Source organism: Caloenas nicobarica, chromosome 18 (genome assembly GCF_036013445.1).
Source record: "Caloenas nicobarica isolate bCalNic1 chromosome 18, bCalNic1.hap1, whole genome shotgun sequence".
In the NCBI taxonomy this organism is placed as follows: Eukaryota; Metazoa; Chordata; class Aves; order Columbiformes; family Columbidae; genus Caloenas; species Caloenas nicobarica.
This window is the reverse complement of record NC_088262.1, coordinates 11,408,750-11,435,621: the sequence shown is the minus strand read 5'-3', so window position 1 is coordinate 11,435,621 and position 26,872 is coordinate 11,408,750. Positions and strand designations below refer to the sequence as shown.

Sequence of the window (26,872 nt, the reverse complement as noted above, 5' to 3'; positions counted from 1 at the left end):
AGCTGACCCCTGAAATTACCTGGGCAGCTGCTGTGTTCCCCATGGGACAGCACATCCCAGGGGGGCACGGCAAGCACCCAGGCGCTGAGTTGGCACAGCGCCATTGCACGGACTTCAAAGGGGCCACTCTTGATTTCTACTCTTACCAAGGAGAGCACACCCGGGGCTGCTTCTGATTTTTAACATTGCAGCTGAGAAAGGAGCTGTGCTGCAGCAAGTGTCTCTGGGATAAGAATAGCATCTGCCATCTTAGGACACAACGCAGTTGTCCAACTCCTACATGGCAGCACGTTGCGCTGAGATATAGAAGGCAACCTACCCGCCGAGGAATGTCTTGGAGTGCTATTAGTGCAAGCACATCATCTACACAAACGGGCATGACCCCGTGCAGGAGTCTTGCAAGAGCAGGGCTATTTTGAGCTTGTGGCAGTGAGGATGAAGGGAGAAAACTGACAGGCTGCTCCTCCTGACACGCACAACCTCCAAAGCTCTCTGTGGCCTTGTCTTCTCCGCTGGGATTCACTCTTGTGAAGGCTGATGGGCAATTTGATGGGACCTCAGAGCCCAGAAGGCAGGGCCAGGAGGGAGCTGTCATGGAGGAAGGCTGTCAGACACCTGGATTTTAAGGTCAGGAAAAAATTGCTCAAACATGATCGTTGCAGCAGTAAGACTCAAACCAACAGTTTTGACCATGTTTAACATAGAAAAAAAAAGTCCTCTCATCTGAACAGCAACATTTGGAGCACCTAAAGTTGCAGATATCTATTTTATTGACACTGGTACAGCAGCAGAGTGACAGACAGTGTTTGTGTCCATAAGCAAACAGAAGATTGCTTCCTACCAGTGTAGCTCTAGCTACTGCAAATCCAGAGCTGGAAAGATCCTTTGTGTAAGTTCTAGTTACCCCAGAAGAAGCTCATTTGTCACTTCCTAACACCACCTGGAAAGGAGATGCTTTGGTTAATCCACATACATCAAGATAAGCCTTTTGGTCCCTAAAATCACCTGTCTCAATGCACCATTCAGCCAGAATGTGCAGGTGGAGCCCAGGTCAATGTCGCAGTGTCTGTAACCCTTAAGGGCACACATCACCAAATGTCATGCAGTCAGACTGGTTGCTTTACTGTTGCTGTGCTTAAACAAACCACATCCCCATCCTCCGGGACAAGGAATATCCCAGCATTTCCAAAAGGGAATGCAAACCATGTAAGGGAGTAAAAGGATGCATAAATCCATGGGATCTATTCAAAGATTTAGACAGTACAATGTTCAATTTTCAGGCCTCCCAGAGTGGAATCCAGAATTCATGCCAGGTGCCCAGGCTCTGTATATACTTCACAATATCAGGCACCTCAAAGCAAGATCTAAAACTACAGCATATTGCAGAGAGAGTTGCCCATAGTCAGCATGTTCAACCTGCCTTTACCGTGGCATACCCAATAGGAGATACCTGAAATCTTGCCCCTGTCTGGGCTTCCAATTCGAGAGTCAGCATTCCCTCTGTAAGGTAATCTCATGTCCAGAGACTTTGCTCAGGAACCTGGACTCAGCCTTCCAAGGGCTTCCCCTGGGATCCTGGCACAATACCTCACAGGTACTGGGGAATCAAAGCCCTTTACTGGAGCATGGCATTGAGTGACTCACTGGAAGTTGCACACCAGCCTCTGGCAGAACCAACATTGTCTATTGAGTCTCAGGCCAGAGCCTTCAGGAGAAAGCATGTTCTCCATAGCATCTCTTCCACAGTTAAAATGCTGTGTGACTAAGAGGATGCTATGGGTAAGCAGAAGGCAATCTGGAGCCAAGGTTCTCCACTTCCCGGAAACATGCTCTAGGCACTAGTAATTTTTCCAAAATGTGGACTGGGGGTATTTTAACTCCAACCACAAACTAAGCTAGACTAGTGCTGTCAAAAGGTGCTACATCTGCTCAGATCACACCAGGAAAAACAGGCTCTAGATCTTGTATCAGTCTTGGGTTGGAGATAGACAACTGCCCAGGAAGCTCAGCTAAAGACACAGTGCTGCTGCATATTTCTCAATCAGACTGTTAATTCTGCCTAAAGCTCAAAAAAGGTTTTTTAGGAATGTTCAGAGTTAGGTTTGCTCTCATTACTTTCACTTTATGAGACAGTTTCTTAAATCTGAAACTAATGTGATTAAACGAGCCAGGGGGGTCATGCTCAGCACCAGAACCTGAAATGCCAGTCATAGAATCACAGAATGGTTTGGGTTGGAAGGGACCTTCAAAGATCATACAGTCCAACACCCCTGCCATGGTCAGGGACATCTTTCACTAGATCAGGTTGCTCAAAGCCCTGTCCAATCTGAGCTTGACCACTTCCAATGATGGGGCATCCACAGCTTCTCTGGGGAACTTGTTCCAGTGTCTCACCATAAACTATTTCTTCCTTATGTCCAACCTAAACCTACCCTCTTTCAGTTTAAAACCATTGCCCCATGTTCTATCACAACAGGCCCAAACTTTCTCTGTCTTTCTAAACACTCTTTATATATTGAAAGGCCTCCTCGAAGTCTCCTCCAGGCTGAACAATCCCAACTCTCTCAGCCTTTCTTCGAAGTCCCTTCCTTCCAGAACTGTCCTTTCTGAATGATGGCTATACCCACCAGCAAGGCACAAATCCACTGCTTGACTCACTTGAGCAAACAGTATGAACTGCACACCTGCCTCCTGCAATAAAGGCTTACCTTTGTAGAAGGGACTTCTCGGGTTTCGGCTTTGAGCTTGTTTACTTGACTCTCAGCAATATCTGCCCTTTCCTCAGCCTCTTCTAGCTTACGCTGTGTTTTTCTGAATTTGGAGAGATTAGTATTGGCTTGTTCATCCTGAAATGGCAAAACAAAAGGAACTAAAAACCATCTGGCAACATGCTGGGGCAGAGAGCCAACTTTTAAATTGACAGTCCTAGAAAATGGTAAATAAGTATTTGCTTCTGTTTAGTGACTTACAGCTTCCTCAGTTTGTCTTTTGTAGGATGTGATTTTCATCTGCAGTTTATCTACCAGATCTTGTAACCTCATCATGTTCTTCCTATGTTCTTCATTCTGTGGAAAGGGAATGTGCAATTATACATCCTTGGGAGACAAAGCATCAGGAGAATTGCTTTCCATTTATATCCACCTGGAAAGTAAGCTCTTTGACACGCCGTTCATATCTGCGCACATTTTTCATAGCCTCTGCGGATTGTTTATGTTCTTCTTCCAGCTCAGCTTCTAACTCTCGGATCTGGTGAATCAATCAACAATTGGCTTGATCCCTCACACAGGACTCAGAGAAGAAAGGTCTCTTAGGCACTCATGTTCAGTGACGGTACTCACCCTGGCCTCCATCTTCAAGAGTTGCTTCTTGCCTCCCTTCAGGGCCAACTGCTCAGCCTCGTCCAGACGGAGCTGCAGGTCCTTCACCGTCTGGTCCAGGTTCTTCTTCATCCTCTCCAGGTGGGCGCTGGTGTCCTGCTCCTTCTTCAGTTTTTCTGTCATCATGGCTGCCTTGGAAGGGAGATGACACAAGAAACTGGAAGAATGCAACAGAACAGTGCGTGCTGTGCCCCACCTGAGGATTTATTCCTGGTTGCTGCTGACCATTCATCCCACTACATTTCCTGCTTCATTTTTTTCCTGTGACATGGTAGTGGCAGAAACAAGATGCAAAACAGCAGGGAGAAGGATGGGAAAAAATCTGCCTGGCTGCACATGCAAAACGTGGAAGGACAGAGGATAAATTCTCTGTCTCACTGTATGGTCATTGCGGTGACATTCCTTGAAATCCAGATGCCGCAGGGCAGAGCAGAAGCCACAGCAAAGCTCAGGAGCAGGGCACGGCACAGCTGAGTGGCTTCTCCCATAACACACGGGAGTGTGATGGAGCCTGTGAGCTGTGCCTTGCGATTGCCACAACAGCCTGGATAGTCAGTGTTACACAGTAGAAAATAGTTTCAAACAATCTATGTTATTTAAGACAAAACTAGGATATATTTTGCTTTCAAATATTTGATTTCTATACAATCATATTAAGCATTTTGGTGAAATATTGAATGACGTTACTCACAAATAATGTGAAATTTAACAGATTGCTTTGGCAAAAAAATACCTGAAAAAGTCTAAATTGAAAAATGTGAGAATAAAATAATGGCATTAGAAATTGTATATATGTGTGTGTGTGTGTATAATTCACTGTAATGCTCTATTTCTGTTTTATTCAAACAGAACACAAACAATCTGATTTTCTTCATTTTCATGAGCAAGTGGAGAAGTTTTCCGTCTATTTTAACTCCAAGTAATGTTTTTAAGCGTTAAGATTTTATTTTGATCCTGTGCCTCAAAAATCATTAGCAGGTTGGGTCCCCTGATATACCAGCCCTATTGCCTGCCTGAGCTGCACTGGCCTTGCACAGGACAATATAGCACCGATTTTGAATGGAAACTCACAATTCTCCTTTTAAAAGTTCTTAAATAGCATTTTCAAAAGACAAGTGTTTAAATATATGAGACACTTCACTGGTTTCAATAGTGCTAGTGGGGAGGGGTTGTGTGTATGTGTGTGTTTTACATTTTCATGCAGCACTGGAGTTATTTGTTTTAGACTGACTAAATCTAGACTTAGTTCATTATGATGACAACAGCCCCAAGAACTCATTTGTCAGCAGAACAAGCCCCCTGTTGCTCTAATCCTCCTCTGACACGTAACCTCTTCAACCAGGCCCACAGACTGGTTCTTTTTCCAGCTCGTGACCAGAGTATTTACTTCAACTCCCAACAGCAATGCAGTTGGGAAGCCCCGAAAATTTGAAGAGAAAAACAAAGTAACATTCTCACATCAGTGATTGCCTTCTGTGCTCTTTCTTCAGCACTTTTTGTTTCATTAGTAATATCTTCCATCTCAGTTTGCATTTGTGCCATATCAGTTTCAAGCTGCTTCTTTGTATTAAAAAGGCTGGTGCCCTATGAAGGAGAAAAATAGAGGCCTTGAGTGTCTTTGGTTGCTTCCACATGGACACCATGAACTACTATTTGTTCTTACTCTCTGAATCACTTGACCAAAAAATATGTCCGTTTTAGCAGAACAAACTACCTGGCTATGGAGGAGCTGCACACGTTCGGTGGCATCCAGAAGCTCCTGCTCAGCCAGTTTCCTCGAACGCTCCGTCTGCTCCAGGGCTGCCCGTAGCTCCTCAATTTCAGCCTGTAACAGGTTTGCTCTGCGCTCCACCATGGCCACCTGCTCCTTCAGGTCCTCCTGTGTCCTGAGAGCATCGTCCAAGTGCAGCTGCGTGTCCTAAATATGGAGAGCCAATTTTGTCCTAATTAATTTCTCAGATACTGTGCTTAAAAACGAATCAAGCAGAAAGGCAAACCAAGACCTTGAGAACTTCCTGGATGCTGTGCAGGTGTTTCTGTGCCTTGGCAGCCACACGGTTGGCATGGCTCAGCTGGCTCTCCATTTCATTCAGGTCTCCCTCCATCTTCTTCTTCAGCCTTAAGGATTCACTTTTGCTCCTGATCTCAGCATCCAAAACACCCTGCATCATCTCCACAGTCCTTTGATGGTTCTTTTTTAACTGGCTGATCTCCTCAGCTTTCTCAGCAATCTTTCTGTTGATTTCTGATTTAATCTGAGTCAGTTCTTGGTTGACACCAAGGATTTTAACCTCTTCATGCTCAAGAGATGCCTTTAAAAGAAAAAAAGGGAAAAACACACAAAAATAACATTTCAGAGAACATAATAATTGTGATGTTGCTCAGTGACTTCACACAAACTCCTGATGTTTGTGGCAATCAACCTTGCACACAGCCAGAAGAGAGAACAGAAAGCTGTTCAGACTGCTCTCTACTTTTTCCACTAATATTTAAAGTAACTCACCTCTGCCTCTTCCAGAGCTAACCGCAGCTCAGAATTTTCTGCTGCAGCTTGCTTTTTGGCTTTCTCAAGGTGTCTGATCATTTTGCCATTTTCAGTAACTTGTTCAGTCAGATCAGCTATTTCCTCTGTGGGATAAGAATGACATCAGCCTGTGGTAGCCACAGAAGCTGAACTCTTATGTTTTCTGACTGTGTTCAACACCTCTTTTGTATATCTGCATGTATACATATACATACATGCATACACAGCTGCACATGTATGTACAGATAAAAACAGATACAGCCAGGATGACATAAACACAGGGGCATCGGGGTGGTTTCACAGCCCTCCTTACAGAGAGTCTGGAAGATCCCTGCATGTGTTTATGTCCCTAGATAGGCCATTGGGGTTACACTACAGCTCTTGTCATTACATGTTCACGGTGCATCTGTAAAATTCACTTTCTCAAGCTGCACAGCCTTTTGAGAGCACCACTTTATCTGCGAGTGGCACATAAATACCCTTGATCTCACATCTCTGCAGCAGATAGTGGTGACCCAAGACACAGGCTTTATTGGCTTAGTCACTTTACAAACTTGCTTGACAATGTTTGGTGTGATATTTACATTCTCCATTAAAACGGAGAGAATAGTAATGATAGATTCCTGTAACGCAGCGCACTCAGCGCAGACACATGCGTGCTTGCAGAGCATGTCTTGTTGTGGTGGAACTATGAACAGTTAATGAGAAACCAGAGCCACACACTTACGCTTGAGAGTCTTGTTTTCCCGTGTGATTGTTTCAAGCTGATCTAAGGTTTCCGCATAGGCACTTTTCACTTTGAAACGCTCTGTGTTCCGCAAGCGCGATTCTTTAGAGAGAGCTTCCCGCTCCAGCTGGCTCTCCTCGTACTTTCTCTTCCATTCTGCCACAACCTGAAAGACACCATGTTTCATTTTCTGCTAGTACAGAAAACATTTTTTATTTGTAGCTGTTTTACATACTAGATAAATACTGCAGTCTCTGAAAACAGAACAAATTCCTATTGCCATGCTCTAGAGGAGCTTATAACTGTTAGACTCAACTTGATTTCACTGTTGACTTAAGTAGGGAATATTAGTTTGGCCTTCTAGGAAGGCTAGACTTAAAAGATACTGTGCTCACTTATCACCTTATCAAAGTGCTGCTGTTTCTTGCCAAGAGCAGCTGCCAATGTGTTTGCTCTCTCTGCGTCTACTGTCAGATCCTCCACTTCTCCCTGCAACTGCAAATTCATCTTCTCCAAGAAGGCACACTTTGAATTCACAGTCTCTGCCTGCTGCGCTGCTTCCTGGAGATGCTGAGAGAGTTTTTTCCTTAAGGAATATAAATAAAACAAGTATGTGAGTCAAAAAATCAGTGTATTATGTACATAATTTAATAAGTACAATATGAGATTTTTATTTTAATTAAGCGTATGTGCAAACCCCAAAAAATAACTTAGGTCAGGCTACTAAAAGTAGGTGTATGTTCTGCACAATGTATACAACATCCAGACAGTTCACCTGCTCTATCACGTACTTGGCCTCCTCCAGCTCCTCCGTGCGCTGAATAGCGTCAGTCTCGTATTTGGTTCTCCACTGGGCCACTTCACTGTTGGCCTTGGACAGCGCACGCTGCAGCTCCCCCTTGGCTTCCTGCTCCTCCTCATATTGTTCCCGGAGCAAGTCACAGTCATGGCGAGCAGACTGCAGGGCATGGGCCAGGGCGTTCTTGGCCTAAAAATGACCCATAATATCATGTATTTATGTTATCTGTGACTGGCAGGTGACCCCATGACCTTGCACAATAAAAATATGGTCACTGCAGCTTGGGCAGAAGACAAAGGGCCAGAGGTCTGTAAGTGTTCAGGCAGTTTTCTTCAGCTGCAACCAACTTTTCTCAACTCTACCGCTAGAAAAGACCAACAGTGATGCTTTCACCTTGGCATATGCTTTAGCTTTTCCTCCATGGGGCTATAGAAGAAAATCACACAGATTGTGTTTTTAAAGTTAAAAAACATGCAAAAACATTAACCAAAAGTGAAACCACTTATAACAAGTCAGAGACCTCTTTAGCAAAGCACTTAAACACAATGTACACTGCACGCATCCTGCCCAGTAGTAATTTTATTGCGTTAGACTGTATAGACTGTATATAGACTCAATAGTTAGAACTACCTTCATCTCTTCCTCTAGCTGCCTTTTAAGTTCTTCTACTTGCTGTGCAATTGCATGCTTGCTTCCGGACAGCTGCAATGTTATGGTTTCTTTCTCTTCAAGTTGACGGCTTAGTTCACCTGTGACAAGAGAACACAAGTTTCCAGTAGTGTCCAGATTACGCATCCTGAAAACATTCATATATAAATAATAATTAGTAACAGACAAGTGGAATGACACAACATTGTTTATGTTAGCAGTTGTTACCTTTGTGTATATACTTTTACCATTCTCATTGCATATATATTTTTTACCATGTCATATTTACTTTTAGAGTAATGCAGGGTTTAGTAATGAAATAACAATATAGATGTAAGTCTCCTCCAACACTTATCTATTTATCTCCTTCAATGTTACTCCTGTTCTGCTTTAATAATGAGTTTTGCTCTTCATTCAAACTTCCACATACCCACAATTAACCCAAAATTCTCTCAACTTTAACTACCTACATGCATGGCACTTAGTTTCTCTATGGTTTCAAACGTTCGTTTCTCTTTCTCGTTTGTTACCCATTCTAAATTTTTTCTAAACTGACATTCATTTTTAAAAGAACATTAGGGCTATTGTCTCTAGGTCTACACGTTTCTCTTCAAGCTGTATCACTCTTTCTAGCTTATTCTGTGTTTGCTTCCCATTCAAATTTACCATCACTTCTACTAACTAAACACTTCAATACTCTCCACCACTTTGCACAGGCTTAGTGAATTTCTTCTGCTTTCCTACCCATTACCAATGTTTATTTGACCTCTCCTTTCTCTATTTGTCTGCTCTGGAAACTTCCTCTGCTGTTCACTTGCTGGGTTACTCTAAGTCTCTAGTCCTGCTTGGCCTGCACAGGGAACTTTGCCCTTTTCTTCCTTTTCTCCTAAAATCACTTCACAATACTTCGTAATATTCTGTACTATCTCTATAACTAATTCCAGGTAGGTTTCCCTACCTTTTTCCACAAAGGCATTTGCAATATACAGTGCGGTGTGTTTGGGCACCCAGTGCTACAAGCACCCTGCCCCATGGCTGCAGAGGAGTGGAGCTGCCTGTGCTCCATTGGGACTGGGTGACATCGTATTTTGTCCTGCTCATATCTGAGCAACACCCCATCGTCTCCCAGTTTATGGGTCAGTGTTAGTGCTGCCGATGCCTTTTTTGCCTCACCTGTCTGTTGTGCAGTTTGAGTTCAGGCAGTCATCAAGGAGGCCACACAACAGTCCCTTGGTGTGTGATGTTTAACCTGGCTAAGAGCTGGTGTAGCACAGAGGATAACCAGTTTACCCATTTCACTCCTACTTTATTAAATTTTGGAAGCAGATTCTAGAAGTGACACAGCCCAGTCCACAACTGTACTTTCTTTCTGTGGCCCAAGATCCGCAGCTATTTGTTTTACATCCTCTGGTGTAATTTCTTTTAATGTAACAAGACTAGTTTGATCTGCAGCACCTCTCTGCCGTGGGACGGTGGCAGTACTCATTGGATATGCTGGTATCACCATCTTCTCTTCTTTTTTCCATTCATACGTATTATCCCAATACATGTTTTCTCCTGATTTGCATTCTAATTCTCCATCATTTTTTGAAGATCAGCAGCTCTTTTTCATTTTTGCATCCCGATCTGCATTTTGCAGGCATCTAATCTTAGTTTCCCGTTTTATGATCAGGTCCCTTTGGAGCTCTCCCTTGCTCTGGGGTGAATCACTGCACAATATATTTTAATCCTTCAAAATGTTTCTGTTGTTTTTCTTTCTTTTTCTAAATTCACACGATTCTCTAATTCCAATTCTATCTCTTATTACATTTTTTAGCCACCAGATGATATTCCTTTTCCCTGCATGGAATCAGCAAGCTATGTCACATCATTCTGGGAATTATGCTTGCAACTGGCACACGAACTTTAAAGTGTCACCCGTGAACTCACTTCCTTTGATTTATTTCTAACGTTGTCTGTGCCTGTACCAATTAGCCTGGTGGTAGAATACGCACCATGGGAACAATTAGGTCTCCCTCACGGTACATGTTAGAGGTTCTCTCTGCTACTGAAAGGAAAAAATATCCCCTCAGCATATCTTAGTGCCTCCCTTACCAGACTCTGTCTGGAGCTGAGCCTTTTGTATAACCATCTCATTCATATTTCTCTGGTTTTCTTCAAATTTGGCTTTCGTATCTCTCATCTGGTCTTCCAGGGTGCAGTACATTTTTTCCAGATTAGCCTGAAAGAGAGTAAGAAAGTGGAAACCGTGCATGTGCATTGTATTGCATTAAATTCCTAACAGACAGAAATATTGTCAAGTATTTCACTTATAAAGAAACACCTTGGACTTAGTAATGGTCTCTATACTACTGGCCAAGTTGCCAATCTCCATCTTCAGCTCACTCTTCTCCTTCTCCAGCTTCTGCTTCACTCGCTGCAGGTTGTCAATCTGCTCCCCAAGCTCAGCTGTGCTGTCCGCGTGCTTCTTGCGCAGGGCAGCAGCTGTGGCTTCGTGCTGCAGTGTGGCCTCTTCCAGGTCACGACGCATCTTCTGAAACTCTGCCTCACGCTTCTTGCGAAGTTCAGATTGAGCGGTGGTGGCTCCTCCAGTCTCTTCAAGTCTTGCACTGATTTCCTCAAGTTCATGAGCCAGCTCACCACAATGCTTCTCTGCTGTTGCCCGCATTGCTTTCTCATTCGTGGTCTCCTCTTCCAGCTCTGCAATATGGGCCTATATAATGAGGAAACAGCACACCAGGAATTAATAAGGGGACAGATAATTCAATGTTTAGGTTAACACATAACTGTCATAGTAGAATCCAAGCCCATTGTTTTGGACATCATAAGCAAAACAAAGTCCCTTTGAATTTCACTGTTTTACCATTGCAGGCAAAGGCTTACCAACAGGAAAAACCTATGGATCAACTCATACTGACTTTAGATCACAGCTTTCTGTTGTGTGGAGAAAAATATTACAACGTATAGAGGTATTTACTGTGACTGGGTCAGAGATTTTATCAGTTACCAACTGTGGGCAAGCATCATTCATGCTACTACAGTTTAAACAAGCAAGCAGTAAAGATGAAGTTATTACATAAAGACTCTTGCCTGCAATTCTCTGATCTTCTTCTGCAATTGAATACGTGAATTCTGCTGTTCCTGAATTTTATTTTGCATCTGGTTAAATTCAAAGTCTCTCCTGTGAAGGAAATGTTTTTTTCAATAAAAAGAAAATATGTCCAGTTAAAAACAAATAGTAAATTCGTCACTTTTTTTTACATACTTCCTTAATTTTTCATCTAAATGTTGTTTATCATTCTCCAGATCCACTATGGTTTCCTGTGCAAGTTTCAAGTCTCCCTCAAACTTCCTTTTCATTCGTTCAATATCCATACAAGCTTTCCTTTCCTGTTCTAAAGACCCTTCAACCTGTAACATAAACAAATATAAAGATGACTGATGGAACACCTGAAGGATCTGCCCCTTCTCCTTGTGTTAAACGTGCTCACATGGTTCACTTGTTGCTCCAGCTTGATCCTGGCTTTGGTGAGAGTATTAACTTTGTCCTCCTCAATTTGCAGGTCATCCAGTGCCTGCTGGTGGGCTTCTTGCAGTGCCGCCTTCTCCTTGATTAACTTCACAATTGTCTCATCCAAATTTTTCATGTCTTCAGTCAGATTTTTAACCTATTGTAAGGCAAAATACTTGAAAGTCACTAATAATTTTGGGGTTTATAGAGGCAACAAACTTGTTGCTAAACTATCAAAGAGACTTAATTAGTTGCACTATATGCTCAAACTATACAATCTCTCTGCTTATATATCAACACTTCTGAAGTCACAAAGCAATTCTGAACTTTCATTTTAATACATTTTTAGAATCATAGAATCATTTATGCTGGAAAATACCTTTAAGATCATTGAGTCCAACCGTTAACCTAGCACTGCCAAGTCCAGCACTGAACCATAGCCTGAAGTGCCACGTCTACCTGCTTTTCAAACACCTCCAGGGATGGTGACTCAAGTACTGCCCTGGGCAGCCTGTTCCAATGCCCGACAGCCCTTTCCGGGCTCAACCTCAACCTCTCCTGGCGCAACTTGAGGCTGTTTCCTCTTGTCCCATCGCTTGTTCCTGGGGAGCAGAGCCCGACCCCCCTGGCTCCAAGCTCCTTTCAGGGAGTTCCGAGATCAGAAGGTCTCCCCTCAGCTCCTGTTCTCCAGCTGAACCCCCAGCTCCCTCAGCCACTCCCATCACACTTGTGCTCCAGCCCCTTCCCCAGCTCCATTCCCTTCTCTCAACTCGCTCCAGCACCTCAAGGGCTTTCTTGGCCTGATGGGCCCAAAACTGACCCCAGGATTTGAGGTTTGGCCTCATCAGTGCCCAGCACAGGGATGGTCACTGCCCTGGGTCTGCTGGCCACACCAGTGCTGGTACAAGCCAGGATACTGGTGGCCTTTTTGGCCACTTGGGCACATGCTGGTTCATGTTCAGCCTCCGTTGACGAACACCTCAAGATCCTTTTCCGCCAGGCACTTTCCAGCCGCTCTTCCCTGAGCCTGTAGCGTTTATGGGCTTGTTGTGACCCAAGTGCAGGATCTTATGGGTTAGTTTTCCTGCACAACTGAGGTGACCAAATTTAACACCAGGCCCATAGATTTCCTTCTACAACATCGTGTTATTGTTCAAGTTACATCCTATTATACACAGATCAACTATTACTAAAAGTACAAATAGCAGAAATAAAAAGTACCTTGTTTTCTGCCGCATGCTTTTCCTTTTCAGCCTTGGCCAATGTTAACTCAAGGTCATCAATATCTTTTTTCAGCTCAGAGCATTCATCCTCCAGCTTCGTCTTTATGGCAGACAGATCAGCCTTTATCTCTCCTTCATCATCCAGTTTTTCCATTAACTCCTTCATTCTTATGTCCAGCTGGCATTTTGCTTTGATCAGCTGGTCACATCTTTCTTCAGCATCAGCCAAATTTTCACTTTCCTTTTTACAGAAAACAGAAATGTGTTTCATTGTCACGTATTGGAACTGACACTTGCAGAAATTACCTGCTCATTATACAACTGGAACATGAAATAAAATAATTTCCACTCAGGCCCTTCCTGAACACTCAGACAAAGCTCATGTGATACGAGGAACCAAAAATCGTTTAAAATTACATACAATCTGTACTTGCAGCTCCAGGTCCTTTTTCTCTTGCATCACAGTCACCATCTTTTCTTCCAGTTCTTTCCTCTTGGTTTCTGATTTAGTCAGTTCTTCTTTCGTTCTCTGAAACTCTTCCTTCATTGTGGCCATTTCCTTCTCAGTTTCTACACTTTTTAAGAGGGGCTTCATCTTGAAGTACAACTTCATCCAGGGCCAGTGCTTGACCTTCATGAACACACGGATGTTGTACTGGATGCAGCAGATGGACTCCCTGAAATCAACAGGATCCATCAGCACCATGAAAAAAGCCCCTTTTGAGAAACCAGACCTCACAGAAGACACACACCTTTGGTTGAACATTCTTTTGAATTCAAGTCTCATGAGGTATCCCCTGCATAGAGCCTGTGTCTTTGTGATGAGTTTTCCTAAGCAATCATCTCGCATCTCTTCCAAGACACCTAGCAAACCTGCCTTGAAGAACACCTGCAATCGAAGAACAGCAATCGGTCATCTCTGGGCTTATATTTTAATGCAATGAGTGATACCTCATTGTGTGGAAAAGTTAGAAGTTTACCTTAGTGTGTCCAAGTTTGTACTGAGTATGATCTATCTCAATGGAAGACAGCAACTTTTCACACGCCTTCTTGCTATCAATAAACTGTCCTTCCGGAATGACATCGGCATTCAGGAGGTGGTATCTGACAAAATGAAGGAAAACAGTTCTTGCATATTCAGAAATCTTTACACCTGTAGGTTCTCTATACTACAAACAAATGATCTGTTTTCTTCAGTTAGTGCCCAAAATGCCACTTCCACCCTTGTCAATGTCCCTGCTCTCCAGGATACCCTGTTGGGTGCCGTACCTGTGATGTCATTTCTTTGTTCTTAGAGATCTGACCCTAAATCTGCCATTGTTCCAATACAACAAGTAGATGAGCCCAGGCGGATTGCCCTAAATTTAGCAAACCTTTATAAAGATCTTATTTGCATGGCAGTTCCTCAGTTTAAATTATTTGGTTGGGTTTTTTTTCTTAATCTATAAATTAATGTAGTTAAGGTGCTGCAGAAATGTTAGCCCTGTACAAACTGAGCGCACCATGTAGAACTAATTTAGATCTCCTGCTGAAGTCTGTTTTGTTAATGTAGATACATTTGCCAGTCAAGCTTTTAATTTCATCATAAAAGTGGTATGAGATTTAACATAATTTCCTTTCAGCAAAACCATTCTAGTTAGAATTATTAAAACGACATTGTTCGAACTTCTACTAGATAGTGGTTAAATATAGGATGTGGTATAGACCACCCTCCATATTTTTGCTGAAACATGCTTGTGTCAAATTTGAGATTTAAACGAAGAATACCCAAACATTCTGATGAATATGAATGAAGTGAAAACAGGTTTTGGAATACAGTACTCAGGAAGACATTTGGGTGGGCACTGCCCACACAGACCCTGCTAACAGATATGTCTTCATACTTTCCATAGTTGTTAAATATTAAAATGGTCTTTTCCTAAGAACTGTATGATTGACTTGTTTAGCAAGACACTTCTCTCAAATAAATTGGGCTCAATGCAAACACAAGAATGTTATTACAGACCTTTGTTTAAAATCCCCATATAATAACTTGTTAGGAAATCCTTTCCTGCAGATTCGAATCCCTTCCAGGACACCGTTACACCTCAGCTGGTGCAGAACAAGCTTGTGATCCATCAGACCTGTGAAAGAGCAACATGGGGATATATTGAATTTTCTAGCATTGGTCAATTGGCCTTTCTACCAATTTCTAATCTATGCTTTATGAATTACCTGGGGTCTTTGTTTCATTGGGAATGATACAACGTACAAAATGAGGATGAGTTGTTCTCAAGTTGGACATCAGTTTATTTAGATTTTCCTGTAAAAAAGAGATCATATGCAAGCTCTAGATTACTTCAAGACATAATGCAAATAAATATTATTTTACTCTGATGAAAAATAAAAATTTAGAAGGTTTTCCTTACTTTTCTAGTGAATATTCTACAATCCTGTATAGGCATCAGCGAAGTAAATAGCTATCAACAGTGGACACAAATGATAAACTTTCCTCCTGTCTTAAAATGAAAATGTGTCTCTAGTGGTTAGAAGCTAATCATAAGAACTATTAAACAGGATGAGGGTGCAAATAAATGAATGATATTCTGGGATAACAATAGTGGACTTTCTTGATTAAATAAGCTGTTGATCAAATGAATGAATGGGTTCATTTGTTGTTTTTATTACTTAGATATATTACTCATGTATATTTAAAAGATAACTGAGCCACAAAACCAATGTTTGGCTATGACATCAGAAGTCATCTGCTCTGCAGGACAGTTTTTTAGCATTGCATTTCTTTAATCATCCCATCCAGCGATGACATACTCTGCGATGGCCCATGCCACGGTCAGGTGGATGCTGCACTCCTCATCCTGCTGGGAAGTGCTGAGCCTGTTCCTGGCCCCAGGATAGGGATGTGTCACAGCAGCATCCAGGGGCTGCAACACGTCGTTTATGTTGCCCACACTGACTACAAGGCACTGGCTGCCACGCAGTGCCCTGTACTCAGACACAACCTGGAAGAAGCCAATTACAGCCAAATGGAGGAGGGACGCTCTTAGCACCAAAGGTCAAAGGCAAGACAGCTTTGTGAAACTGTGCAACCTGATCAAAGCACATGACTTCTGCACCATCATCCCATTGGACCTCAGCAGCAAAGCAGAATTCAAATTAACCTTTACCAGATCCCAAAGGCAACTTTCCACATTATCGTATGGCAACAGAGAAAGTGGGAATGGTGAACTAGTGCAGAAAGGTCTGACAGGACTGCCTCTTGGCATCTGCTGCAGCTGGTCCATGCTGTGCCAGAGAACACACCTACCCGAAAGAGTACGGAGACAGTTTGGAAGGAAGAGCCCTTTTTCTTAGTTCTTTTCTTCTGAATACCACCATCTTCAGCTGGAAAATTAGATAACAGTCCAACTGAGGTACTGCTGTAGATCCCTTTGACAGCATTATAATGGTGCGTCTAATACTTAGAGCACAAATACTGACTCGACACTGATTCAAGTCAGGTGATAGGAACAGTTGGAAACACTAGACAAGAGGTATAATCCTCTAATCTTACCTTCATCTGTGGAAGCAAAGGTGGCATAAAGACTGCATAAAATTTTCATAGATGATTTCTGGTACAGCCCCACAACAGTTTCGTTCAGGGGGTCCTTGTTCTTCTCCAGCCAGCCAGTGATGTTGTAGTCCACCGTACCCGCGTAGTGCACCAGGGAGAAGTGAGCCTCAGCCTTGCCTTTGGCAGGTTTGGGCTTCTGGAAGTTGTTGGACTTGCCCAGATGTTGGTCATAGAGCTTGTTCTTGAAAGAGGTGTCAGTTGCCTTGGGGAACATGCACTCCTCTTCCAGGATGGAGAAGATGCCCATGGGCTGAATAGTAAAAAGGTGTTTCCAAACAAGATGAATTCAAGTTATAATAATATGGAGTGAAAGAAATACTAAACTTGAAGTACTGGAGGTATTTTATAGAGAATTAACTTGGGAGGAGCAGATAAGCAAGATTTTTCATGAACAGCTGGCAAGACATTCAGAAACACCAGATTTTCATAAGCAGGGTTTTGAACTACCCAAACATTGGCGGGAAAACAAAGAAAGCCAAGCAAAAACTGTGCAGTAACTTCTAGGAATACAATAGTGACTTCTCCTTATCCAGAAGGAGCAAAAAAACAAGAAGACATGAGGCTTTCTAACATCTGAATTTAACTGAGAGGAAAACCTGTGGAGGAACCAGTATGCAAAGACAGAAGACAACTGGGGTAAATATGACAAAGAAATGACAATTGATAACGATGTGCAAGAAAGAAAGACAGACCAGAGAACTAAAAGCCATGTCTTTTTAGAAGGGGAAATACATTTCCAATCAGTGGATAATTAATCACAAGGGTTACGTTTAAAGGAAGAGAGGAGGTAAGGAGACCTGGAAGCTTCACAGAGAGACTGTGCTGAAGGCACTCAGTGCAAACCCTCTTGAGAACTCCTTCTAGATCTGATCTGTGTGATTGCACAAGCTACATAAGAAACTCACCTTCTCAATCAGCTCAATGCAGGCAGCAAGGTCCATCCCAAAGTCAATGAACTCCCATTCAATTCCTTCTTTCTTATACTCCTCTTGCTCCAGCACAAACATGTGGTGGTTGAAGAACTGTTGCAGCTTCTCATTGGTAAAGTTGATGCACAGCTGCTCCAGGCTGTTGAACTAATATTTGAATAAATGTGTTAATATTGTTAAACTGACTCAAATCAATTTATTTTGTAGAGATGTCAAGGAAAGGTCAGCCAGGCTATCACTGGAGGGTTTTTATAACAGCATACAGGATATATCACGAGTGGTTCAGGCTTTCAGAAAAGTTGTGCTGTGCAGCACATGGTTGATGTAACCTGCACGGGCAATATTTTAGGTGACCCCAATGTCATCAAATACAGATTCTGTGGGGAGGGAGACAGCAGCTTCATGGCTAGGCTTCTGCTGTTTCTTTTCTCTTACGAAGTGAGTGATGGATCTACAAAGGCAGAAGCAGCTTCAGAGAGATTTGCCCTGTTTTGAGGAATACATTGGGGTGAGGAGGAGGAAAGGTCAGAAAAGTCAAAGAGGAAAAAAGGGTTTAAACACAGCCAGAAGTCTAAGAGCTCTGTGTAAAACCAAACCTCAAAAATCTCAAAGCCAGCAATGTCTAAGACCCCAATAAAGTGCTGTCTTGACAGTTTTGTATCCAGTTGCTGGTTGATGCGCGTCACCATCCACAGGAAGAGTTTTTCATAGACTGACTTGGAAATGGCATTCACTGCCTGGTGCACCTGTGGGGACACGGTTCACACAGCTGTGTCAGTGCACTGCTGGCACATCACCAGAATAAAACATCCCTCCACCACGCACACACTGTCAGCCAGAGTGCACTAATAGGCTTTAATGATCTTGACCATCTTCACCTGTGACCTGCACCCACTCCTATCCCTTAGGGAGAGGACAGTCCCTGCTGTTCCCTGACACTCACCTGATCCACTGTTTGGCCCTTGATGACATATTCATTTCCCACTTTCACCCGGGGATAGCAGAAAGCTTTCAGCAAGTCTGCTGAGTTCAGGCCCATCAGGTAAGCTGCTTTGTCAGCCCCTGTTAAATGAAAAAAAAAAAAAAAAAAAAGAGCTGAAAGACTTTCTTCTTAGCTAGGATGGACAGAATGTGTTGGAGTCAGCCAGAGCTCAGTCTGAAATCTGGCAAACTGGTTGGTTTTACCCTATCCACAAAGTGTGACCAACATTCGCATTTACTTTTCCAAACAGCCTTGCAGGGCTGGTCCTCACAATGGAGTGGCTTTGGCAGCCCCAATAGGTGTGGTAAAACCAGTGAGTGCATTGATGATGGCACAATAGAGTGTTTTTTCCTTCAAGCCACTTCTCCACAACATCACCCAAGCAGAACAAGTGTGGATGTTACCAGAATTGGTGAACACTCCAATAACATGTCCCAGGCACAATGGCCTTCAGCAGAGCCATCAGGAATAAAATGGATGCAGAAACCGACTCTACAGGACGCGGTAAGCTGAAAGTTGAATCTTCTTTTTATGTTCATCAAGGAACAACTGCTTCTTTCCTGGCAGACTCCTTGAAATTCTAGTGAAAAATGGTATGAAAACCGTTGGAAATACATCCCTCCAAGCCATGAAGGTGTTACCTGCTGTGCCATCTGGCTCTGCCTGCTCTTCATGTGGTTTCTGCTTGAACTTCATGTTCCCGTAGTGCATGATTGCCCCTGTCAGTTTGTAAATCCCCATTCTCTCATTGGAGCTGAAGCCCAAAATGTCAATGGCTGCCTGCACACAGATAGATCAGCTGACTACAATGGTGGTGACAGCAAAAGTGATACTGTCTCTCCTTGCTAATTGTACTCACATCTGTGGCAACAAGCTCCTCCTGGTCATCAATGCTGGCCACAGAAATCTCCCCTTGGCTGATGAAGGGGTAGTCATACGGGTTCGTTGTGATAAGGACCATCTCTGAAAAGCAAACAAAGGAGTGACAGACAGACCCCAGCAGTGAAAACGGAACAACAGCTCAGCAAGCTTTCACAGGCTTGTTTTCCTTTTGCATCCCCAAACTCTTAGTTTTCTATTAAGAGATAAGAAAGACAGAGTAAAGCCATTTATCTGCCTTCCACTGGATGAGCAGAAAGTCCCAGGCAGGTGCTCAGTCCTCCCAGTCTAATATGCTATGAAATGGGAGCTGAACACCCAGCACTGGTAGACAAGGAACAAGGGCCACCCAAAGATACAGTTTATAAGAAAAATACTTTGAGGTAAGACTCGTACATGCTTATCCTCATATATGACATATACTAAGGCATCCTGAATGCCCCTTGCACCCACTGTGGTTGTGTGCTGGTGCACATAAATAATACAAACACGTGTGTTTATCTCCATCTAACTGAGGCCAGAATTCACAGCTCATTTTCAGTCCTGAATCCTATGGCAAAGTAGGAGAAACAGAGGTGTGCAGATGTGCAGTGGGGTTGTGCAGCATGCAGGAGAGGAAGCCCTTCATACATGGAAGATAAATCTGTGTCCTTGTACAGACGTGTAGTGCCCTGGCACACAGCAGCCTCTCTGGAAAGGGAAGAGGGAGGGCGTGAACGTTGAGAGGGCACGTAGTAGGAGGATGGGGATAGGAGCTCCACTTTGGGAAATGTTCTGTGGATAGCTGGGAGGGACGAGCAGAGTGGAGTGAGGATGAATACAGTAGCTGAATATGTGGCAAAAGGGTTTGGGCCAGAGGCAGGGCACAGGTAGGGTATAGCATGGCAGTGAGAAGGGGAAAAGGTTGAAGGGGCTCTGCTGGAACCAGAGAAGAACTTTTGCCCATAGGATGAGTTCAGATATGTGGTTTGTAGATCAGGATGTCTGGCTAACCTGCACCCGGGCAACTTCTCACCTTTCTATTGAAGACAATTCACAGGATCTGGCTTGTATAAGCTGGACTTTCCACGGCAGCAAGAACAGCAAGATGTAAGGCAGAGTAAATTAGCCACACCCACACCTCACCTACACACAGGTTGCGTTAGAGCTTACCCATGGACGGTAAATTGGAGGCGGAGTGACCCCTAGTGTGACACTGTTATATAGAGATAAAAGTGCTGTGTACGGCTTTGGTAACCCAGTCACCTCCAATGCTGGAATACAGGTGACATAAACAAGCACATGATCAAAGCTTCAGTGCCTGGCACAGCCTGGGGCACCTGTCAAAAGGGTCACAGCTGGGGGCTTGTGACACATGGCCCTGGGCCAGCAGGTGCCACTGGACCCTGTGTCACTGAGCTGATGCATTAAGGGAAAAGTTTCCCATACTGATTTCACTGTAAAATGTCACCAGGTGATGGCTGTCCTTACCAAGCAGTTCAGGCTTCTTATTGGAGAGGATCTGGTAGAAGATGTGGTAGCTTCTCTCAGCCTTCAGCTGGAAAGTAACTCTTGACTTTTCAAGTAAATCTGTAATATGTATGCACACAGATATTCTTCAAGCTCTTCTTTACTTTACAGTAAAGCAGTAAAGCAGTAAGCCCCTCTCCTTTACTCACAGGTCTCAATGTCTCCGGAAGCCAGTTTTCCAGAGGTACTAAAATGAATACGAATGAATTTACCCTGGCAAGCAGACAAAAGGCAGTGGTCAGTGCAGCATTCTCAGGGCAACATGCTTGAGTGTTTTTTTCTCTTGAATCTCAGTGGCAGCAACTCCAAATCAGTCTGAATTATCTTAGATATTCAAAGATTGATAAAGAGGAACAGTGTGTTGCAGGCCCACACAGCTATGAGCATGAAACAGCTGTAAACACATCAGCATCTGACAAACAACCAAGAAATTTGTCAGCAAAAACATTTCTCTCAGCCCAAGGGCTCTCAGTTGCAGGTAACGAGCAGGCAAACAGGACTAGAAATGCAGCAGGGCAGAGAAATACAACTCACAAAGCGCGAGGAGTTGTCATTTCTCACAGTCTTCGCGTTCCCGAAGGCCTCCAGCAGTGGGTTAGCACTGATGATTTGATCCTCGAGCGCTCCCTGTGAGAATATTTGAACAATTATTGAAAAACACCATGGGCTATGTGGTAGGAAAAAGTTTCTATATTGTGGCTTGCCTGATTATATGTGCAGCCATGTGCCCTTCATTTCAGCTGTACAGTGTTACTACAGCATGTCCTCAACTACAGCGCCATGAACCAGCAGTGTGTGTTAATGGTAAATAATTAATTTTTCTCATATTTGGACTTTTTCCCGTGGTCAGACCTCTCATCTCTCAGCCACATGGACAGTCTAGTCCATGTGAAGAAACTGGAGCTTATGAAGAATCCTGGACACTGATCTCCCAGACCTGGTTTCAGTCCAGATAAAGCTACATCTGGGCAGTGACAGTGGCAGCTCTGGTGGCTTGTATTTGTTGTGGTCCTATACTGCATATCGGCCCTGGTCTTACTGCCTCCTGAGAGAGTGGCTGAAGCTAATCAAAGATATTCCACATTTTGAGGTAAATGTTTGTCACTAGTGCTGTCCCCAGCCACAAGTTGGTGACATCCCGAACTGCCCTTGTGCCAAGCCTTTCTTCCTCACACCTTCGCCCAGGACTCCTTCTTCTTGGCCAGGTCCCCACTCGCTGCAATTGTGGCAAAGTACTGGATGACCCGCTTCGTATTCACAGTCTTCCCTGCGCCGGATTCTCCACTGATGAAAGAAAGCACAGAATGAAGAATTATCTGCCCATTTTTTGTTGGAGACAAAGTTCAAAGTGACATGTGTACTTACGTGATTAGGATAGACTGATTTTCACGATCTGTCAAAGGGAAAAATAGCTACAGTCAGAGAAGCTGTAGGGAAAAGTGCTGGTTCTCAGGTAACCCAAGACCTGGTATCCATTGAAGGGAAAGAAACAAAATATCTGCCAGCAAAACTGCAAAGATACATGGTCTTTTCCTCCTCCCCTTTTCTCCTCCCTGCACTCCACTTCTTGTCTTCTCTTCTTCACCTTTGCTCCATCCTGCGCTCTGCTCTTTGCTTCTGTCTTCACCATTCTCTACTTTTATTACTCTTTAATACAGGATAGGACTTGATTCAAACTAAAAGCATGTATTTTGGTGAAAATATTTCTTCTATCTCTGTTCTGGACCTACCTGCAGTTGCGTGAAGCCACGTGCTGGTGTGCTGACTGGGGACTTCCCAGATACTGTGTCCTATTCAACCGCCACCTCCCTTTGCAGTGGTTCCTGGTATGGTGCTTAGCTTAGTACTTACACCAGAAATACAGAATAATGTGCAGTAAAACAATAAAAACCTGTTCTAAGAGACAGGGAAAACTATCTGGAGCTGATTTTGCACCACACATCTAATTCCACAGTACAATAGCTGGAGCTCAAGCAGATAATCTGCAACATGACACAGAACAAGGAATTGGGGTAACACGCTGTAAAAGTGTTAAAGGCAACTGAGCCCATGGCAAATAAGGAATGGCAGAAGCAGTGTTTCTGACACTTTTTTTTTCTGAGTCTGGTCAAAATAGAAAAGCTCACCAGTCAGCATGAACTGATAGGCGTTGTCAGAGATGGAGAAGATGTGTGGAGGGACCTCCTGGCGCTTCTTGCCTCGGTAGCCAGACATCACCTCCGGGTTGTACACCGGCAGCCACTTGTAGGGGTTGACGGTGATGCAGAAGAGACCTGAGTAGGTCTTCAGGAAAAAAAAAAACAAAAACCAGAAGAGTCACCAAAGTCCATCTCCTGGCAGCTGGATTTTCTCCTTTGACGCAAGACGGGACTTACGTAGATCATCCAGGAAGTGTAGCGGTCTTTGAGGTTGTAGAGGACGGCAGGTTCATGCAGGTGGGTCAACATGGCTACATCCTCAGTTCTGTCAAACTTAGGTGGGTTCATGGCATACACATCATCAGATTTGACAGTTACTGTCTATAAATCAGAAAGAAACAGTTAACCTTGATTCAGCAACTCTTGATGCTTCTTCCGTATGTACACACAGAGACACAAACACAGAGAAGTAATAACATCTGTAAGGCTGCTCTAATTCAGATCTTTCTTCCTGTTTAACTGTGCAAAACAAGATATGGTTATTACAGGCTAGACACTGCTGCCTTCACAGGAACTTCACAACGCTGGCAAATTTACTGTCCTGGAATTGCTACAACCACACAGACAGAATTTGTGCTGGACCAGATCTTTCTACCCATTATTGCTGCTGCTGAAGTTCAAGTTGCTGCTGCTCGCGGCAGCAATGGCCAGAGGCACAGATGCCGGCCCGTCCACCTTCCAGCCTGCGGGACTCGCACTGCACGATACCGGACAGACAGGACACCAGGAGCACATGATTCCTCAGCAGCAAATGCTTCCTTGGAACAGAGTTGTTTCACTCCTGCCTGTTGCCATTCCTAATCAAACAAAGGTTTTTGTCCTACTAAACAGCTCTGTCTACTGGGCTCACATTGTGGGTGACAGTCCTGTCGCACAGCCCGTGGATATGTTTGGGGCCAGTGGCAGATGTGCAGCAAAGCACATGTCAACAGATGGCAGCAGCTGATTGTGGCCACATTGAACCAGGAAGGAGCTTGAAAATCCTGTTCTCATTTCTCCAGATGACTTTTCCCATTGCTTTATGCTTGTAATTGCTGCTGCCAGGCACTGGTCCAAGCTGACTACTCCAAACCCAGGAGGAAATAGCATCACTGCAATCATATTTGATCCAGAGAGATTGAACACCATTTCCAAGCTCAGATACTGACTAGTAGAATTATCTTGGGCTTCTTTTGACAAAGCAAGAACTACGGACACTGTTTTCAAAAGCAACTTTGTGATCTGTGTCCCTAAATACCTTTTTAAAGAGTTCCAACTCTTGAGCAATTAGGATTCACAGAAAGTCTCTGTACAGAATAAGAGATTGTGCATTAACTGCTACTCACAAGACATATCTGGGAGTTACTACAGAGGTTTCTAACATAATGCAAGTTTGATGCTCAGAAGAGGGCAGGAAGCTCTAGAATATTATGAATCATTAGAAAAGAGAGAAGAGAGTATTATGTAGGATGTGTCTGTCAGTTTATTTAAACCTTCATTACTGATCACGCCTCTTAGAAAGGACATAGTTGTACTAGAGCTGATCCAGGGAAGAGAAACGAAGATGGTCACAGGTATGAAACAGCTTTTCTATGAGGAGGGCATAACCTGATAAGGATTTGAGGGTGAAAAAGAGATACTTTTGAAGTTTGCAAAGTCAGGAATGGCAGAGACAACTATGGCTAGAGCAAGACTAATTATTCACTTTTTCTCCTTGGGAAAAAATAAGCAAAAATTACCAGGCTGCATAGTGCAGAAACAGGAAGCACTTTACACATACTCTAATTTTAAACTGTGGAAATCTTTCCCACAGGACACTACAGAGGCAAAAAATGCAAATGGATACAAAACACCAGCCCCAGGAAAGCAGGTCCTTCTGCACAGCAGCCTGCAAAGCCCCTGCTCAGCCACACACCTCTGACTGCGCTGGGCTGGGGGTGACCCAGCGGTGACTGCTTTATTCTTTATTTGCTTTATTCTTAAAAATCTGGTAGCATCTGCTGTCAAGATATTGGTTGAGGCAGTTCTTTAGGGTCCTGCAGTTATTCTTACAAAAGTTACCAGAGCACAAGTTGCTAAGATATTTCAGTGTTTTTGCAAGATTAACACCTTGGAGGCTCCTGTAGGAAACTGTTTGCAGCCAGTGACACTGATAATAATTTCACGTGCAAAGGGGACTTTCAAAGGAGGTGCCTGCTTTGCTACCAGGGAATTTATTGGCGGATATGACAGTGTTAGATGACAAAGGGTTAAAAGCAGAGGTAGAGGAATGCTAAGACTGGTAAGGCTACAACGCAGCCTCTTTCAGAGCATTGCTTGATCATTAAAGCCTAAACCAAGAATAATTATTCAACGGATGTCTTCATCCCAACATCCAGCGCAATACCTTCCTCTGCAGGCTGTGCTTGTCCCAGTCAGAGGGCGAGGCAGATGCTGGGGAGGGCAGATTTCTAGTCTAGTCTCACACTTTCTGTGCTCCTTGCCCTCCCTAGCAGGCAGCCTGAGCCCTCAGCGGGGCAGGGAGGAGGGCCAGGAGAATGCACTTACTCTGCCGTCCTCTGTCTCAACAGTTATCTTCCCATCCTGGGCAGCCTTGATCTTCCCTTTGGTGTACTCCACCTCAGGATCAGCCACAAAGCAGCAGGTCTTGGCATCAAATGGCTGGTTCTGGGCTTCTGTTCTCTCCTTCTCTGATTTGCGCAGGTACGGTGCAGCCTCACCAAAAATCTCCATGGCGGCGTCTCTGCTCATGCCTGAAGCTGAAAGACAGACCCTGCTGTGGCCCCTGCAGCTGGGTAGAGTGGAGCTGAACATCCACCAGCCCTCCCGAGTTGGGTGCTCTGAGAGCAGATACCCAAACATCCTTCCCATCTCTCGAACATGTGCCATGAGGGCTTGGGGGAGGTATTTGTCTTTGAAAGATGGAATGTACAAAAGCAAGGAAGAAAAGCTGCCACCCTCCATGGCCCCAGGGAAAGGGGATCCATGCCTGAAGGAGCAGGAGGGCTCCCTGGGGAAGTATGGCAACGGGGAGGGATCTCTGAAGGATTCACATAGTCCTTAGTAAGACTGAAGTCCTGAAGTCTGTTTTTCTTCCAGTTCTCCTCTTCATTCATGATTTCCCCCACCCCCTTTCTACATGGAGCCTGTCCTAGTCCTCTGGTAGGCAGCCAGGGTGGGTGGCAACACACACGTGCTGTAGGACCTGCTCATGCACAGGGGAGAACAGGAACCTGCCCACAGCAAGTGCAAGGGAAGAGACAGCTCATGCCAGTCTGGGCAAGATACTAGTTTTCATGCCTTAAATTCTCACCTTAACAATCAGTTGACAGAAAGAAGGAAGGAAGAGGCTGACATCTCTGGTATCTGAAAGAGAAAGAGTGAAAGGTCAGACTCCAGCTCATCTACAGCCTATCCGAAGGTCTGATACTTCTCACCTACTGTAAGCAATCACTGCAGCTGAGGACCAGCAAAGTAAACTGCAGACACCAGTCCTTCCCTACCCAAGGAATGGCCCAATGGGGAATCAACAGCAGATCTCCCCCCACAGTGCTGCAGCCTTGCAAAGCTCCAAGCTCCGTGGCAGGAGCTCTCCACCCCTCTGCCAGTCAGTCACAGCACGGCCACGAGCACGGCCAAGGCATCAGGAGCCACCAGCAAGGGCTTTCTCCCTGACAGCTTTTATAGGCTCAGCCCCCTCCCTTAGCTTGGCCTCTTCCCTATATTTGGAAGGAAGGGATTGACATTCCTGCCTTCTCACCAAGTCATGTTCATTTTCTGCCATATACAGTATGTAAAGAAAGAAGCCGCTCTTTTTTCCCATTTTAGTAACTTCAGGACCTAACTGTGGTTTGTAGACCCTTTGTCGTGAGAATTTCCTCTACTGGGAACATGCTCTCCTGAGAGCTACGACCATGGTCAGCACCTCACTCATACCTGCTCTCACCTACACGTCAGAGAAATAATAGTCCAGAAGG

At 44.1% G+C, this 26,872-nt stretch overlaps 1 protein-coding gene across 1 annotated transcript; it reads right to left on the bottom strand.

Annotated features, from left to right (window-relative positions):
* Window positions 1-813: 813 nt before the first annotated feature.
* On the bottom strand, window positions 814-26,475 carry LOC135995936 (myosin-3-like). Its single transcript, XM_065647576.1, has 41 exons — window positions 26,399-26,475; window positions 26,209-26,261; window positions 25,443-25,654; window positions 23,094-23,237; window positions 22,845-23,001; window positions 22,084-22,111; window positions 21,894-22,002; window positions 21,253-21,345; window positions 20,868-20,931; window positions 20,680-20,778; window positions 19,190-19,293; window positions 18,972-19,110; window positions 18,292-18,410; window positions 17,945-18,094; window positions 17,325-17,495; window positions 16,360-16,669; window positions 16,114-16,190; window positions 15,024-15,111; window positions 14,815-14,932; window positions 13,790-13,913; window positions 13,562-13,698; window positions 13,231-13,486; window positions 12,808-13,050; window positions 11,567-11,743; window positions 11,341-11,486; window positions 11,166-11,256; window positions 10,399-10,788; window positions 10,170-10,296; window positions 8,058-8,176; window positions 7,420-7,616; window positions 7,031-7,214; window positions 6,629-6,794; window positions 5,881-6,005; window positions 5,381-5,689; window positions 5,092-5,295; window positions 4,836-4,961; window positions 3,339-3,509; window positions 3,142-3,246; window positions 2,970-3,065; window positions 2,709-2,846; window positions 814-940 (listed from the first exon to the last, which is right to left on the bottom strand). Exons 3-41 carry the CDS (start codon window positions 25,644-25,646, stop codon window positions 917-919), a joined length of 5,829 nt encoding a protein of 1,942 aa, XP_065503648.1. The 5' UTR covers window positions 25,647-25,654; window positions 26,209-26,261; window positions 26,399-26,475; the 3' UTR covers window positions 814-916.
* Between the last annotated feature and the right edge of the window lie 397 nt (window positions 26,476-26,872).

Excerpts from the sequence above, each read along its gene's own strand:
- LOC135995936 (XM_065647576.1), bottom strand. The coding sequence starts at position 25,646 with ATGAGCAGAGACGCCGCCATGGAGATTTTTGGTGAGGCTGCACCGTAC. Across the intron at positions 15,112-16,113 it reads CTGTCTCCGTACTCTTTCGG|GAAAATCTAAATAAACTGAT; the intron begins GTAGGTGTGTTC and ends TCTTTTTTACAG. Across the intron at positions 6,006-6,628 it reads GGAAAACAAGACTCTCAAGC|AGGAAATAGCTGATCTGACT; the intron begins GTAAGTGTGTGG and ends CTTATCCCACAG.